Source organism: Poecile atricapillus, chromosome 16 (genome assembly GCF_030490865.1).
Source record: "Poecile atricapillus isolate bPoeAtr1 chromosome 16, bPoeAtr1.hap1, whole genome shotgun sequence".
Lineage (NCBI taxonomy): Eukaryota > Metazoa > Chordata > Aves > Passeriformes > Paridae > Poecile > Poecile atricapillus.
The window spans coordinates 925,091-940,559 of record NC_081264.1 but is presented as its reverse complement, the minus strand read 5'-3'; the positions used below and the strand labels follow the sequence as shown (position 1 = coordinate 940,559).

Here is a 15,469-nt window from a genome sequence, read left to right as displayed (position 1 = left end):
CTCTTGATTGAATCCATTTAAGATAAAAAAGAAAGAATGAGAGGAGGTAAGAGGCCACAGGCAGGTATTTCTAAATGTCACCTGCTAACAGAACACACTGCAGCTGCTGCTGGATTCCCACCCTTCCTCTTCCTTCCTACCACCCCATGGCCTTTCTGTGCACCAGTTATCATCACTAAAGGAATTTTACAGCTACACATTTTCTAGTGGAAGCAGTGACTTTTGAAAGGGCATGACTGGGCACCCTTTCCTCTGTCAGGGACGCTGCAAACCAGATAAAAGTGACCTTGAAGGTGTTCACAGGTGTAGGGCAAAGATTGAAGTGTGATGAAATTCCATCCAGGGGAAGGCTGGAGAAGCTTCCCAGCAGAGGGCACTGGGAAGACAGGTATGAAGTTAAGACAATTAGTCTGTTGGCTTTATCAGAGTATCCAAATTCTTCTCCCATTTTCAGCCTCTGTGAAATTTCTACTGGAGCTGTTTTATTTGAGTAAAACCTGCACTGCTTCAGGAGAGGAACCAGCCCCCCATGGTGTCCTGACACGAGTGAGGAGGGGCAGGTACAGAAGGGTCAGCTGGGTTTAAATTCCCTTTGTTGTGCCAGAATTACTCAGGCACATGTAGAAAGCCAGTGTGAGAAGAGGAATTACAGATCCCTTCTCCTGACTCTGTACCTAATGTTCCCAAGATGTGTTTCCATATCAGTGCTTTCCTCTGCCATGTTTGAAGTTATGCAATTGGTCTTGTCTAGAACCTGTGACAACCAAACTGTCAGGCAGTTTCTCAGAGACAGCAAATGCTTTTTTTACACCATGAAATCCCCACTTGCAATCTGGGTTTTAAATGTCATAGCATTGTTATGGCTCCATATAAATACCCTGGGTATTTCAAGAATAAATTTGTTGTTGCTTTTCTAAGGCTGTCCAGGATGGGGATTAGGATGTAGAGACCTGCACAACATCCTTCAGCTCACAGCAGGAAAAGTAACAAAACAATCCCAGAGCAGCTCACCAGCAGAGCTCTGTGTCTGTACAGCCAAAATGCTTTTAGTGACTGAGCTGCCTCCTCACCTGGGGAACAGCACAGGGAGCTTCACCTGCTCAATCTGCAAACATTCACAGCACAAACAGCCCCAGACATTCACCACACTGGGGTTTACTGACAGCTTGCCTCGTTGCTAAGCCTTTTCTTCCCCAGATTTGTGTTTGCTAACTGCTTTCAGGCAGCAGCAGCAACAATTCTTGCAATTAAAATCTGCATAACAAAGTTCTTACAGGAAGGAGAACCAAACCATTATTAAAAAGTCATTGAAGTTTAAAGTGCCTCCTCGCTGGCCTCTCCAGAAAGCAACAAGAAATGGTGTAAATGTGGAAAGGCCAGAAATAGAAACAAACACAGGAGCAGAGCAGCAGCACCTGCTCTGCCCTGGGGATGGCCAGGGGGGTGAGCTGGCTCCCAGGCAGGTCGTGGGCAGCCAGATGTTGCAGAGGTGGCCCTGGCCAGATGTTGCAGAGGTGGCCCTGGCCAGCTGTGAGGGGTCACCCAGCAGCCCAGGGCTTGCTGGCAGTGCCAGGGCAGGAGGAGCCTGGCTCTCAGGCTGTGCAGTGCCCAGGGGGAAGGACTCCAGTGATGGAATCAGGGCAGCTCTCAAGGTCCTGCAGGAGCTCTGGCTTCTGCTCGTGGCAGGGCAGGGAGAGGTGAGAGAGCTCCAGAGAGGAGCCTCAGTGCCCCTGATAAATGGCAAAGGCAGGAACACCTTGCCAAGAGCTGCAGCTCTTCCTTTACTAGAGAATGTTCCGAGTTTCTGCACAGACTGTGTCCTTCACCGATATCCCTGCGCAATGTTTTCAGGGGAAACACAAGAACACATCCTCTTATCTCACTTTTTGTGGTTTTTTGGACTATGAGAAAGCATTAGAGACGTGGGCAAGGCACTGAAACCTGCCTCCTCCACCTCCTGAGAGATCCCTGACCATGCTTCCTCCTAGACTGTTAATCTGGATTACTGGGATGTATGGAAATTAAGGGGAAATATTTTGTGCAAGAAAAGGAAATGAAAGGAAAAAGGAAAGGGGAAATTAGAAATGAGGAAATCTGGAACTGGACTTCTGCTTCCTCCTGAAGACCCACTCATGCTACAGAAGCTGAGGGACAAAGCTCAGAATCACTTCAGAAAGCCCAGTCTAAAAAATTTACATTTTTTCCAATAAGAAATTCTTAAACCATTTGACAGAGCACAGAACAAACCCCACATCCATAAACTATAACATTTGACACCAGCTTTTACTGCATCTGCTCAGGCAGGTCCCCCAAGCAGGAGAGCTGTGCTCCCTTGGCTGCCAGCTGCACTACAGATCTCTGCTTTTCTGCTCCTGTTTAGACAAAATTAGATGTATACTTTTACATATTTTTACATATGTTCAGCTTTTTTCCTCTCTGTTTTAAGTGTTGAAATGCTTTGTTTTCCCCCTCATGTCTAAGCTCTTCACTTTTTTTCGTGGTTCCTGTTATCACCTTATCAGCCAAGAGCTATATACATCTATGAGACTGTTCCCAGTTCTGACAAGGAAACTTAACTCTGTTTTCTGATATCTTTTTAAGATCAAAGAGAAAATACACCTGTGAAAACAACACACCTTCATTCCACTGAAACAAGGAGAATTATTTTTAAATTCAAAGCTGGTTTGCCTCACAAATGTTACAACCAGAATTTGGAATTTTTACCCTGAATTGCAATGAAAAGTCTCATTATTGTATTGCCTTTCTTTATGAAACTATGTATGTTTCGTATTTCTTTAGAACTTAACAATTAGTGGGCTCTACAGCCAGATGGAAAGTCCAGCAAGTTATTTTCAAATTGTCAGGACTGATTTTCAGGCCAGGTATAGAGTGGTTTAAATAGTGACATTCCCTCTGTTTGGAGCTGATGGGTTTAGGAAATGGAAGTTTAGCATTGCAGGAAAAAGTCACTTTGAACTGTATCTACTGTGTCTCCAGGGGAGTAATTTTGCAGAATCCCACTCCAGGGTAGTGATTCTGTTATTTTATGATAGAACTACGGGTAAGTGGTATGAAAAAGAACCAGACTTTTTTTATTTAACATTTACATTTCTTATATGCCTATAATTTAGTCTCTTTAAATGTCAAGGTTTTTTAAATGAGCACTTTCACATTTTGATGTTGTTGGGTTTTTTTGTATTCTCCTCACAATTAGAAATGACATCAGTGATTATAAAACAACATTAGGTATTCCAAAATCTCAGCTGTACAGATTTCCTGCTTTACTTTTTCCTTATCCCTTCTTGAAGGTCACAATAAAAGCCACACAGATGTGCTGTTACAAAATCTATTTTCTATTTTCTCTGCATTCTGGAAGCATTAAATTCTGAGATCTTCATTCTGGGTGGTTTGGGTCCAAACCCTCTGGGGGTTTCTGGGTCCAAACCCTCAGGACATCCCTGTGTCCTGTCCCTGTCCCTGTGTCCTGTCCCTGTGTCCTGTTCCTGTGTCCTGTCCCTGTGTCCTGTCCCTGTGTCCTGTCCCTGTGTCCTGTTCCTGTGTCCTGTCCCTGTGTCCTGTCCCTGTGTCCTGTCCTTGTGTCCTGTCCCTGTGTCCTGTCCCTGTGTCCCTGTCCCTGTCCCTGTGTCCCTGTCCCTCTGTCCTGTCCCTCTGTCCTGTCCCTCTGTCCTGTCCCTGTCCCTGTCCCTGTGTCCTGTTCCTGTGCCCTGTGCCCTGTGTCCTGTCCCTGTGTCCTGTCCCTCTGTCCTGTCCCTGTCCCTGTGTCCTGTCCCTGTGTCCTGTCCCTGTCCCTGTGTCCTGTCCCTGTCCCTGTGTCCCTGTCCCTCTGTCCTATCCCTGTGTCCTGTCCCTCTGTCCTGTCCCTCTGTCCTGTCCCTGTCCCTGTGTCCTGTCCCTGTGTCCTGTCCCTGTATCCTGTCCCTGTGTCCCTGTCCCTGTGCCTGTCCCTGTGTCCTGTCCCTGTGTCCTGTTCCTCTGTCCTGTCCTTGTGTCCTGTCCCTATCCCTCTGTCCTGTCCCTGTGCCTGTCCCTGTGCCCTGTCCCTCTGTCCTGTCCCTGTGCCTGTCCCTGTGTCCCTGTCCCTGTGTCCCTGTCCCTGTGTCCTGTCCCTCTGTCCTGTCCCTCTGTCCTGTCCCTCTGTCCTGTCCCTGTCCCTCTGTCCTGTCCCTGTGTCCTGTCCCTGTCCCCATGCCCTGTGTCCCTGTCCCTCTGTCCTGTCCCTGTGTCCTGTCCCTGTGTCCTGTCCCTCTGTCCCTGTCCCCGTGTCCTGCCAGGTCCCCCCCAGCTCTGGGGATTATCTGCCCCTCACAAAGTGACACACAACAGCTGTCACTGCTCCTGGCTCCTCCTCATCCTCACCCCCCTGCCCCTCTGGCTGCAGCCTGCCTCTGAGGGCATCTCACCCAGGAAAGGGAATTCTTAAAACCACTGGCTGGAAGAAGGATGGAAAAGTCAGGGAATAATTCTCTTAATTGACTACTCTTCTTACTACTTGTAATCTAGAGGAAATCTAATTAATTCTACATGAAGAACCACTATTCTGTGGTGAAGTGTAATTCCTGATCTCTGGGGCTTCAGCTTACCAGTTGTCAAATTATCCAATTACACACTTGTTAAAATCCATTTTGGGGAGATTTTCATGGCTTGTAAATAAATAATTTCAAAACCTTAAATCCCCAGAATAAAAAAAAAAAAAAAGGAAAGAAAGAAAAAAAAAAAAAGGGAAGCCCCCAGCCCCCCAAAGGGAACCTCAAAATGAGGAAACACATCTAAAAATAATGTCAAGAAGCTGAAAAGAGAGAATCCAGTGTGCTGTGCTCCAGCAGCACCACAGCAGTGATGATCTATTTCAGTAGGGAGAAACACTCTGCTGCTTTTCCAGCAATGCCTGATTGAAATCACTAATCTGAAGGGAACCAATTAAGGCAGCATCCCCTTCATTAAGGGAAGAGGGAGGAACCCTTTCCCAGCAGGGCAGGGATGGTGGCAGTGGCCAGGCCAGGCAGCTCCAGAGCCTCAGGAGGAGCTCTCAGGACACAGCAGGACAGGTCACACTGTCCTCACACCTCAGCTTTCAGCTGCTACAGAGATTATTTTCTATCTTTCAGGTCCTGCTCTAGTGTATAACTCCAGACTCCATGGCTGCTGTTCTGTTTTATCCAGACACAATTCCTCTCCAGGCTGGGGAATCAAGGACACCTCACTGCCCCAGGCCTGAGAGATGGAAACTGGGAATTGAGGGGACAAACTTGGACTAAATGACCTCATTACCTGCAGCTGTAATTGGAGAATTAACCCCTGAAATGTGAATGAACCAAACTTATAATTGTGTGAAAAACTCGTGAGCATCGTCCAGCTTGGGTGTAACCTCTGGGAGGCTCTGACTGCCCAAGGTGTATCTATTGAATAAACAGATAAATATTTAATAAATTTTAATAAAAACCCTCTTTATTCTCCACCTTGTCCAGCCTCTGTCCATCCCAAGGCATCGCTCCCAGGCTGTCTGGCAGCAGGATGAGAGGCCCAGGTGGGAACACAGGAAATCCTCACCTCAGGGAACATCTGTAGGAAGGGATGTTCCTAAATCAATGCAGATCCTCATGTGCCAAACCCAAGGCAAGAAAAAAACCTTCTGTGATCTTTTGTATCTCAGTGGAAACACCACAGCAGTCAGAGTTACAGACTGTGGCAGTGCTGTGTAAGGAAATGCTGTGAGTGAAACCAGACATGAAACAAAAGAGGAACAGAAGGCAGTAATCTGCTTTTTATAAACCCAATCTGACTGTAGTTCAATAAAAGTAAATAAACACCATCCCTGGTTTGGCTTTTTTTCAACAACAGCAAAGAAAAACCCCTTCTGAAATTTCATTGAGTCTGATTATCATAAAGATATAAAGGTGTTGGAAAAACAATTCAAATTCTTCAGATTCAAATATTTCCAGAGAATACTGGTCATTCTGGGCACTAAGTGTGAGACTTCTCAAGACATCCTGACTTGAAAATCCTTCAGAGCACTTTGCTACTGAAAATGAGCTGACTGAAATCATCTCCACAAAAATGATCAAATTACAAAATAATTACAAGAGCATCATTCTGAAAATTCTCAATTCACCAACAAATGATTTCTGTTTTAAACTCAGAACATTTGTAATAACAGTGGTTTTACAGCAGTGGGAAAACAGGCCAGCACTTCTAAATCTTGTGTCTGTGTCCATAAAGGAAGAACAAGTTCTGGTGAAACCTGCTTTAAATTGAGATTTGCTGTGTTTTCCTGCTCCTTCCACATTTTGTAGCTGCAGAGCAACACAAAGATTGTCAGGGTGAAGGATTGGGCTTGTCTCAAACCCAGTTCAAGCACGTGTCCAACCAAAGCAAACACATGTAACTCCCAGCTCAGACAGAACAGCAGCTCTTAGGCAAAGCCATTTTTCTTAGGCTTTAATTTGTAAGAAAATCACCCCTGTGCTTGTTGCTGCTCGTGTGGGGAAGCTCAACCAGCAACAGCCTCGTGAAGATCCCTTTCCATCAGCCTGTGGGAACAGCAGTGGAGAAAGGGCTGGATTGAAGAAGATGTGCCTGGTGGTTCCCAGGGTTTGGGAATTCAGGGAGCCAAAGGTGTGTGGAGCTGCAGTGAACACAGTTATTCCATCACTGCACGCTCCACACGTGTCTAACTGGGCAGGAGAACACTATTGCTTGGCATTTCAAATGTTAAGGACCCCAGGGTGGTCATTAATTCTGGAAGGAAGAACCCAAAGAACATTTGTTGGATTCTGGGGCGTGCTCCACTGCCAAGTGCCTGCATTGTTCTCTTGTCCTGTGCCACAAACACAGCCTTGCTGTCACACAGCTGTCCCTGTGTCCACAGGGCACGGCACGAGCCTGAAACAGCAGCAAAACCAAACCAAGCCACGTTTCCAGATGGTTCCAGTTGGAAAGGAGCCCTGAAGAGCAGCCCCAGGGTGAGGATGATCCCTGGTGAGCACAGGCTCGTGGGGACAGCAGCTCTGACACTGCCCAGGAGCCTGGCCCAGCAGCTGGGGACAGAGATCTGCCAGCCCCACCAGCTCTGGAAAAACCTCAGGCACTGACATCTACACATGGAACAACGCCCTGTGATCCAATTAATTCCTGGAGCACCACAGATTCTTCCATGTTAATGAAACACCTCCTTCCATCAGCTGGCTGCAGTCCCCAGCATGTGGAACAGGATCTGATGTGACTCACACAGATTGATCAACAGCTCTGCAATACAAAACCCTGCCAGGGGAGCTGCCTGAGCACCAGAAACCATCCCTAAGGGAGGATTCTGGATCCAGGCAAAGCTGGGAGAGCCACAGTCGGTGACACAGTGTGTTCTCTGCACTGCCACAGCAATATTCCAGAAACACACTGATACAATAGCCCAGAAATAACCCAGGGAAAATCTGGGGTTTTAGTGCTGTCAATAATGACCCTGGAACAGACCACTACTCAAATTTCTGATGATAGCAGCTGGGAAGGCACTGTCAACACAGGAGTTTAAACTATTAAATAGAAAAAACAGATAAACCCAAGGATTCAGAAAAAAGAAATGGAATGAAATGCAGTCATAGTTTAATTCCAGTCAGAATTTCAGCCATCAGGGAAGAGGTCCCCAGTCTGAAACAAGACAGCAGCAGAAAGACCTGGATGTGACACTGAGTCTCAGGACAAATGTGTGCCATTGTAGAGAACAAGCCCTGCCCAAGTCAACAAAAACCCCAGGAAACAACCAAACCCTGGCCTGCATCTCCTGAGACACAGAACAGAACATTTCCAGGGCACAAACACCGGGACTGCAATGGCAAGAGACATTATCTGGTATTCTGACACCACCTGGGATGTCTCATTTCAGGAAAGGTGGCTCAAAATCAGAACTGGTGGCTGCTGAGACATGACTGGGGGAGTGGAAAGTCTTTCTCATGGTGTGAAATTTTAATCCTTGACCTGTCTAATTTCAGGAATAGGATGTATTTCTGAAAAGAAAATGGTTGCTGGCAATATCACAATGATCCAAAGGTTTCTCCCTTTCTTAGGAGTAGGTTTCATCTGTGATTCACTCATCATTTTGATTTAAAAAGGCTCCCTTTCAGCACTGGGTAACGTTTTAATTAAATATTTGAAAACTTGCCGAATACTGTAATTGCAATTTAAAAGCTATGAATTAGGAAGGTAAAAGCTTTTATCTACTCTCCAGACATCTTTTTCTTTTTCATAAAGCTGTCAGTGGAAGTCTTTAGGAATATTCCCTGGTGCAGTTTGAGCAGGACAGAGGGCTCTGGCTGATGTGATCCTGCACTTCCCAGCTGCCAGCAGAACTCAGGCCAAGGGCAGATCCCCCTGAAATCAATCAGTTCCTCTACAGCCCCCACAAGGGGCGAGATCCACCTCCCAGAAAAGCACTGGTTTCACCCCAAAGCAGCCTGATTGTCGGGTGGATGGGGAGAAGAGGCTGCAACAGCCCCCAGTATCCCATTCCAGCAGCCCACTGGGAATGCTGGAGCTGAGCTGATATCCAGTCTCTACCAGAACACGAACAGCATTATTGAACAATGAAATGTGTCAGCTACATGCATTTATAGGAGCATTAATACCCTGGGTATTTATAAAATCCATCAGCCACTGCCATGACAGCTGATCCCTGTAATTATTAGAAATAATTGTAATACAAAAGAAGTTTCCTTTATTATAAATAGCCTCTTTACTGCCAGGATTGATTTTATTTATTTACTTGGTCTGCTTATACAGCTTCTAATGCTGATGGTAAGTAGAACAGTTTACTTCCTGTCAACATATTTGTTTAAATTTTAAAGAGAACATCAGGAGCAGGTTGAAACAATGAATTATCTAGAAGGAATAATGTTAAATTGGTGTTGAGGTTTTGGATACAATTTATTTAACATGACTGCCAGAAATAGGAGTTCTCAGAAGCCAAGATGTGTCTAATGTGTCTGAGGACAGGAACAAGTTCCTTGGCAAGAGGAGAATGGGTTCAGGGTCAGCCTTACTTTGATAATTGCTTTATCAAACGAAAAGCTCCGTTTTTTAACGAAACTGAGCTTTTAACCAAATAATCTTTTTAAACATGAAGTCTGTTACATGCTGTGCATTACAACAGATTTCTGTTCAACAAGAAAAGACCTTTTCTCTTTACAGCTAGCTGATGAAGCTGACCTTATCAAACAAGTGTTCCCCAGTGTTTCACACAGTCCCAGCTGGGGTGGCACTGCAGAAATGCTGGCACTGGTGGCAAAGGTTCTTCTGCTCCACCTCCACCACCCTTCCCTGGATGTCCAGGGGAAGGGGACCCCAGCAGCTCTCCCAGGTTTGTTTAACCCCCCTGACCAGCAGGCTCCAAACAGTTCAGCTTTTCTGAGCAGGGGACAGCCACCCAGGCTGGGGGACAATTCTGTGCCACTGTGCCCTCTGTGTGCTGCCTGGGGGACACTGACCCTGCTGAAGCCTCTCTGCTCAGCTTTTCCTGCCTCTGATGGAAAGCTGTCCCCACCTCAACCCTCAGTGAGTGTCTGGGAGGCCGATGTTGTGCTTGAGGATGATGAACACTGGGCCAAACGCAGGGACAGTGGGAGCTGGGCAGCTGCAGCCAGCTGGGATTCACTGCTCACCATCCACCTGAGCCTGCTGAAACGCCTGGCAAGGATGGAAAGCTGTCTTTGGAGCTCTTGCCTCTGCCAAGCAGACTGCAGCCTCACCACTGGGCCATTAATTAACTCTCAAATCTCATCCAGTATATAGAATATAATATATAATATACAATATACTCTAGTATTAACTTGTTGAATTGGAAATCTAAAAGATGTATGTGGAGAGAAATTTATCAAAAACTGAAGGTTGTGAACCTTCAACCTTTCAAAGAGATTTCTGAAGGGACACCACACATCACTTTTTCCTGTATTACAGGAGAAAGTAAAGCAAACTCACTGGTCTGACAGTGGATTTATCAAGCCTGGCACCAGCATCTCATCCTGCACTCCATTCTTGCAGGGCCATCAGGAGCTGGGATGCCACAGGAATGAAAAAAAGCGTTGGAGAAAAGCAGGGTGAGTGCAGCAAGAGTCCCAAGAGCTGCAGCAGCAGCACTGGCCCTGTCCCCTGAGGACAATGTATACATTGAAATATTTTCATTGCAGTCTTTTGTAACTTGAGAAATCAGGAACATCAAACCTGGCCAATCTTCCTCTTTTCAATTTACAAATCCCTGAGAGTGAGCAGAAAGGACTACAGGATGCAAAGCTGGTGCAGAGGTGGCATGCTACAGTCTTTTAAAAAAAACAAAGTTCTGCCCAATGTGAAAGCAATAAAATTGTTCTTTTGAAAGATTAACTTGTAGTGGAAATATTCAAGAGCATTTCTGTTTGGTGCTTCTATACATGAAATTACATGTTCTGCTAAGAAAACCAGTAAAAAACCACCCCAAATTACCCCTGCCTCCAAAACCAGAGGAATAACACAACACATTCCTTTCATTGTGCTTCTTTCTAAAAGGAAGAGGAGAAATTATTCTTTCAAATTTCATTTTAAATTAGCAAATTGCAAGCCATCTTTGCAAGGACCAGAGGGAAAACTGAAGTATCAAACCAATCAAAGTTGGTGCCTCCAAGGGGCTGCACCTGAACCATCATTTCCTCAGCACACGGTGAAGGATGACAAAGACCTGGAGCTTTGAAATACCCTGGAGCTCCTTCCCTGACACTGCAGTGAATGCCAGGAAGGTTAAACTATTCCCAGTCTGTCAGGGATCCAGGGACTGCTGCCATTTCTCTCTTCCCCATTATCCCCACACCTGTTGCCTTGCAAATGCCATCTCCTGATAACTTTATAGGCTGCGTGTGACCTTTGAGCTCACAGCTCTGTGCTGCTGCAAAATGGGCTTTTCTTCATCTTTAATGGAAATTAAGAGAGTGAGCTGATTTGCAGCAACTGCCAGCAGAATCTATTTTTGCTCTCAGGAGCTAGGTTTTGCCACTAAATCACTGGATAATAAAGTGATCACGGGTGGTGGGCACACGTGAACAGAGCTGTGGTTTTCTGCAACCACTGGGGAAGAAACCTTTTCTCTTTTCAATTATGGATGGAGAGAACAGAAACCCCAACATCTCAGATTACGTAAATCTGATCACTCTCCAGCCTCTGTGACTGCAGAGCTGGCCTGGGTGTCCCCAGCCAGAATATTCAGTGAAAGCCTCCTCCCCTGCCAAGACAGAGCCATGCAGAGGGGTTACACAGCTCCCACCTGTGAGCCAGCCCCAATTTCAGCTGTGAGACACACCTTGGCAATGAAAGCACGAGCCACCACAAGAGAAAAACATGGTTTTTCACAAAATAAAGAATCAAAACATCTGTGTAGTTTGGGAGCTGGTAAATATAAATAACAAGAACAGCCAGTTCTGTGAGTCTGAAAGCTCAGAAAACACCTTCAGTAATGGCATAATTAAGTTGCTATCACCAGGCAAACATCCAGGTTCCATTTTTTTAAATGCTTTAGGATTGATTTTTGCTTTTCCTTCGGCACTAAATAAAAATGTGTCGGTATTTTCTACCAGATTGCCTAAGAACAGAAATGTGGCACAGCCAGACCTTACACAAGCAAACTTCATCCCTAACAACAAAGAAATGTGAAAGGGAGACCAGAGGAACGCACAAATTTCTGATTGTACCTGAAATTTGGGTGTCTGACAGGCATTGTCTGGGTAAGAACGAGGCTGAAGGATCAGGGAAGTTCCAAGCCCTGTAGTTTTCACCATGGGGGAACCTGTGGAATGCCTTCCTGCACAAGAGTTGGCTGCATACTGCATTCTGAGCTCCCCAGCTAACTGAAAATCACTCTGAGCTCATGCCATTCCTTTCATTTCTTTTCTCACTCTCAAATGGATGTGGAGTGAGAAGTCAAAACCTGGAAAAACAGCTACTCAGGAGGTCCAGAGCAATGTAAGAGCACTCTGGATTCAGGCCAGCCATGAACCACGATGCTCTGAGTGTCCAAGCACACCTCGTGCTGCATCCACAGCTCTGAGCAATGGAAATGCCACAAACTCAGCTTCTGCCCCCAAAATCAGTGCAGCAGCCACAGAGCAGGACTTGGCCTCCCCAGGGAAGCTCCCAAGGCAGGATGTGTTCCTCACCTGTTTCCTTCTGTCCCTCCCTCCCCTCTCAGCTGATTCCCCCTGCCAGTTTGAAACACTGAAAACCTTCAGAATGCCAAAGAGCTGCTCACCATGGCCAAAGGCAGAACTCCCACCAGCTCCTTCTGGCTCACGTAGATCTTGGAGATGGCCAGGTCAGATGTGGTGTCTCCAGGATATTCCACCTGCCAGGTGATGAGCTGGGTCTCAGGTAGGTCAGTCAGGTCCTCGATTTCAAAATCAATCTGCATGATTTCAGAGGAAGGACCCTCGGCACTGCAGCAAAGAAAGGAAAAGAAATGTTCATTCACATGACTGATTGGCCAGGAATATAATTGCTTTTATATTAATAAAACCTTGGATTAAGGCTCCTTCAAAGAAAGGATTTGGTGGGATGATGGATTTAATAATGAATTAATCATTTGCACTTGTCTTAAGATTTCAGTGTATTTCCCAGCAATTCAAGTGGCTCAGTAACATTTTGTGCCATGGATCACTGTGCACTGCTCCATTTCATGGGGGGAGAAACACATGATCAGAGGCAAAACAGAGGCTGAGACTGCAGCCTCAAGTGACTCCCAGCCCCTCCCTTTAACCAGCACATTCTGATTCCTCCCTGCTAAAGCAGCACGTGAACAAATCTAAGGGAATCACTCCTTGGAAGGGAAAACCACTGCATCCAGAGTATTTTCTGTTTATTAAAAAGACAGGCATGGAAGCAAGGTCAAAGCTCGGCATGGGGTCCATGAACAAGGGCAGCAGGGAGCAGAGGACTGGAAAACTCAGAATTAATTTTTGGTTATACTGCTACCCTGCTGTGAGTGTCAGTGGGAAGCTCCTTTTGTCCTTTGCCAAACCAGGAATTACAGATAATCGAGCTTGTTGTGAGAGAGGTACAAAACTGGGCAGTTTAATATCAGCCAGTCCTGCAGGATGGTTGAGAGAAAAGCCCCAGAGAAGAGCAAAGCCTTGCTGGGAGTGATGCTGGGGCAGCACTGGGGGCACTGGGGGCACTGGGGGCACTGGGGGCAGCTCCCCAAAGCCAGGCTGGATTTTGGAATCCCCTTCCTGGGTTCCATGGTCGGCTCAGAGGGATCCATGCAGCAGAAATGCAAAGGTGGAAAGGGAATTGATGCAATTCCTGCAAAGTTTGTTATAAAGCAGCTACTGCATGGAAAGGTAGTGAAGATTCCAGTCCTGGGAAGGTGAGCTCCTTAGGCCAGTGGCGCCCAGAGAGACAAGAAAATACTCAATTTCCTGTAAAGCTGTAGAGGAATGTGGGGTTTCTCAGCAGTGCACAAATCCAGGGGACACTGAGAATGCTTTCAGTCCTGAAGCCCTGAACTGCTTCAGTGTTTGTGTGGAGGGGAAAGGAAAGAGCAGAATTTCTTCCTGTGGAATAATCCTCAAGGAGAGGAAGACTGGCACAGCACTGAAGTGTCACAAGCCATTTCTGCTGGAGAATGCAACTAGAAAAAAAAAAGGAACATTTCAGGGTCTGATCAGAGTCCCAAAATGCACCCAAACCCCAGCAGGTTTCCCAGCTGATGTGGGAAAAGAGCTAAAGCTAAAGATACACTTTTATGAAGAGCAGTAATGACAACAGCCCCAGCTGGGAATCCTCCCAAGATCCTCAGAGATTTCCACTGTGCTGACTAAATTCAGAGCTTTACCCAACGCCACTTCTTGAAGAGGCTGATCTGATTATCCCTCAGCTTTATATTTCAGTGGATGCACCGTGTTCTTTCTCTCCTGGATGGAATTTAAAGCGAGCCTCTCTGTTTCCAAAATGAAACACAGAGTGTTCAATTTCTCATTTCTTCGTGTCATGAAAAGCAGAGCAGGATTTCTGCCCCAGAGCTGGATGCAGCCTCGTTTCATGGTGACCTGGGTGGGATCAGAAGCTGCTTTATGCAGCGGTGACTGTTGACTCTCATTCCCTGAATGGTGAGAGCAGGAGCAGCAGTGCCCAGAAATCCAGGAATCCCTGCACAGAGATTTTATTTTATTTTTAAAATCCCTGGCTTGGACAGGCTGTCCCAGCACAGCTGCTGTGCTTAAAGAGCTGAGGGAATCTCCAGGCACTGAACCTGGGGCTGAACTCTGCTCAGGGTGTCCCTGATACTGCCAGGGGGTGATGCTCCCTGTGCCCACAGCTGCTTCACAGGGACACTCAGGGGACACTGAGGGGACAGGGACACTGAGGGGACAGGGACACTGAGGGGACAGGGACACTGAGGGGACACTGAGGGGACAGGGACACTCAGGGGACACTGAGGGGACACTGAGGGGACAGGGACAGGACACTGAGGGACAGGGACACTGAGGGGACACTGAGGGGACAGGGACACTGAGGGACAGGGACACTGCTGTCACAGGGACACTGAGGGACAGGGACACTGAGGCCACAGGGATACTGAGGTGACAGGGACAGGGACACTGAGGGGACACTGAGGACACAGGGACACTGAGGACACTGAGGTCACAGGGACACTGAGGTCACAGGGACACTGAGGGGACACTGAGGCCACAGGGACACTGAAGGGACAGGGACACTGAGGGACAGGGACACTGAGGGGACAGGAACACTGAGGGGACAGGAACACTGAGGGGACAGGGACAGGACACTGAGGGACAGGGACACTGAGGTCACAGGGACACTGAGGACACAGGGACAGGGACACTGAGGTCACAGGGACACTGAGGTCACAGGGACACTGAGGACACTGAGGTCACAGGGACATTGAGGTGAGAGGGACACTGAGGTGACAGGGACACTGAGGTGACAGGGACAGGGACACTGAGGACACAGGGACACTGAGATCACAGGGACACTGAGGACACAGGGACACTGAGGTGACAGGGACAGGGACACTGAGGTCACAGGGACACTGAGGGGACACTGAGGGACAGGGACACTGAGGTCACAGGGACACTGAGGACACTGAGGTCACAGGGACACTGAGGTCACAGGGACACTGAGGGACAGGGACACTGAGGCCACAGGGACACTGAGGACACTGAGGTCACAGGGACACTGAGGTCACAGGGACACTGAGGGGACAGTGCCAGGCCTTGGGGCCACCCAAAGACTCTCAGGAGATTACAAACCCCTGGATGTTCTCCAGGCAGGATGGAGATGAGGAGAAGCGATGAGGACGGAGTAAAACACAGGAGGGAGTGAAAGGCAGTGGAAAAGATGGGGAGAGAGAAGTGGAGGCTGGAATGGACAGGAGATATGAATATTCCAAACAGGAACTATCACAGGAAAATTAATGGCAGAGCCC

At 47.2% G+C, this 15,469-nt stretch overlaps 1 protein-coding gene across 2 annotated transcripts in view; it reads right to left on the bottom strand.

The window, feature by feature from the left end:
• TMEM132D (transmembrane protein 132D) overlaps window positions 1-15,469 on the bottom strand; it is a 203,961-nt gene that overhangs the window by 64,776 nt on the left and 123,716 nt on the right. For both annotated transcript variants that reach the window (XM_058851866.1, XM_058851867.1), the window contains one exon: window positions 12,275-12,458. In XM_058851866.1, coding sequence (XP_058707849.1) covers window positions 12,275-12,458 — 184 coding nt within the window. The remainder of the gene's footprint in view (window positions 1-12,274; window positions 12,459-15,469) is intronic.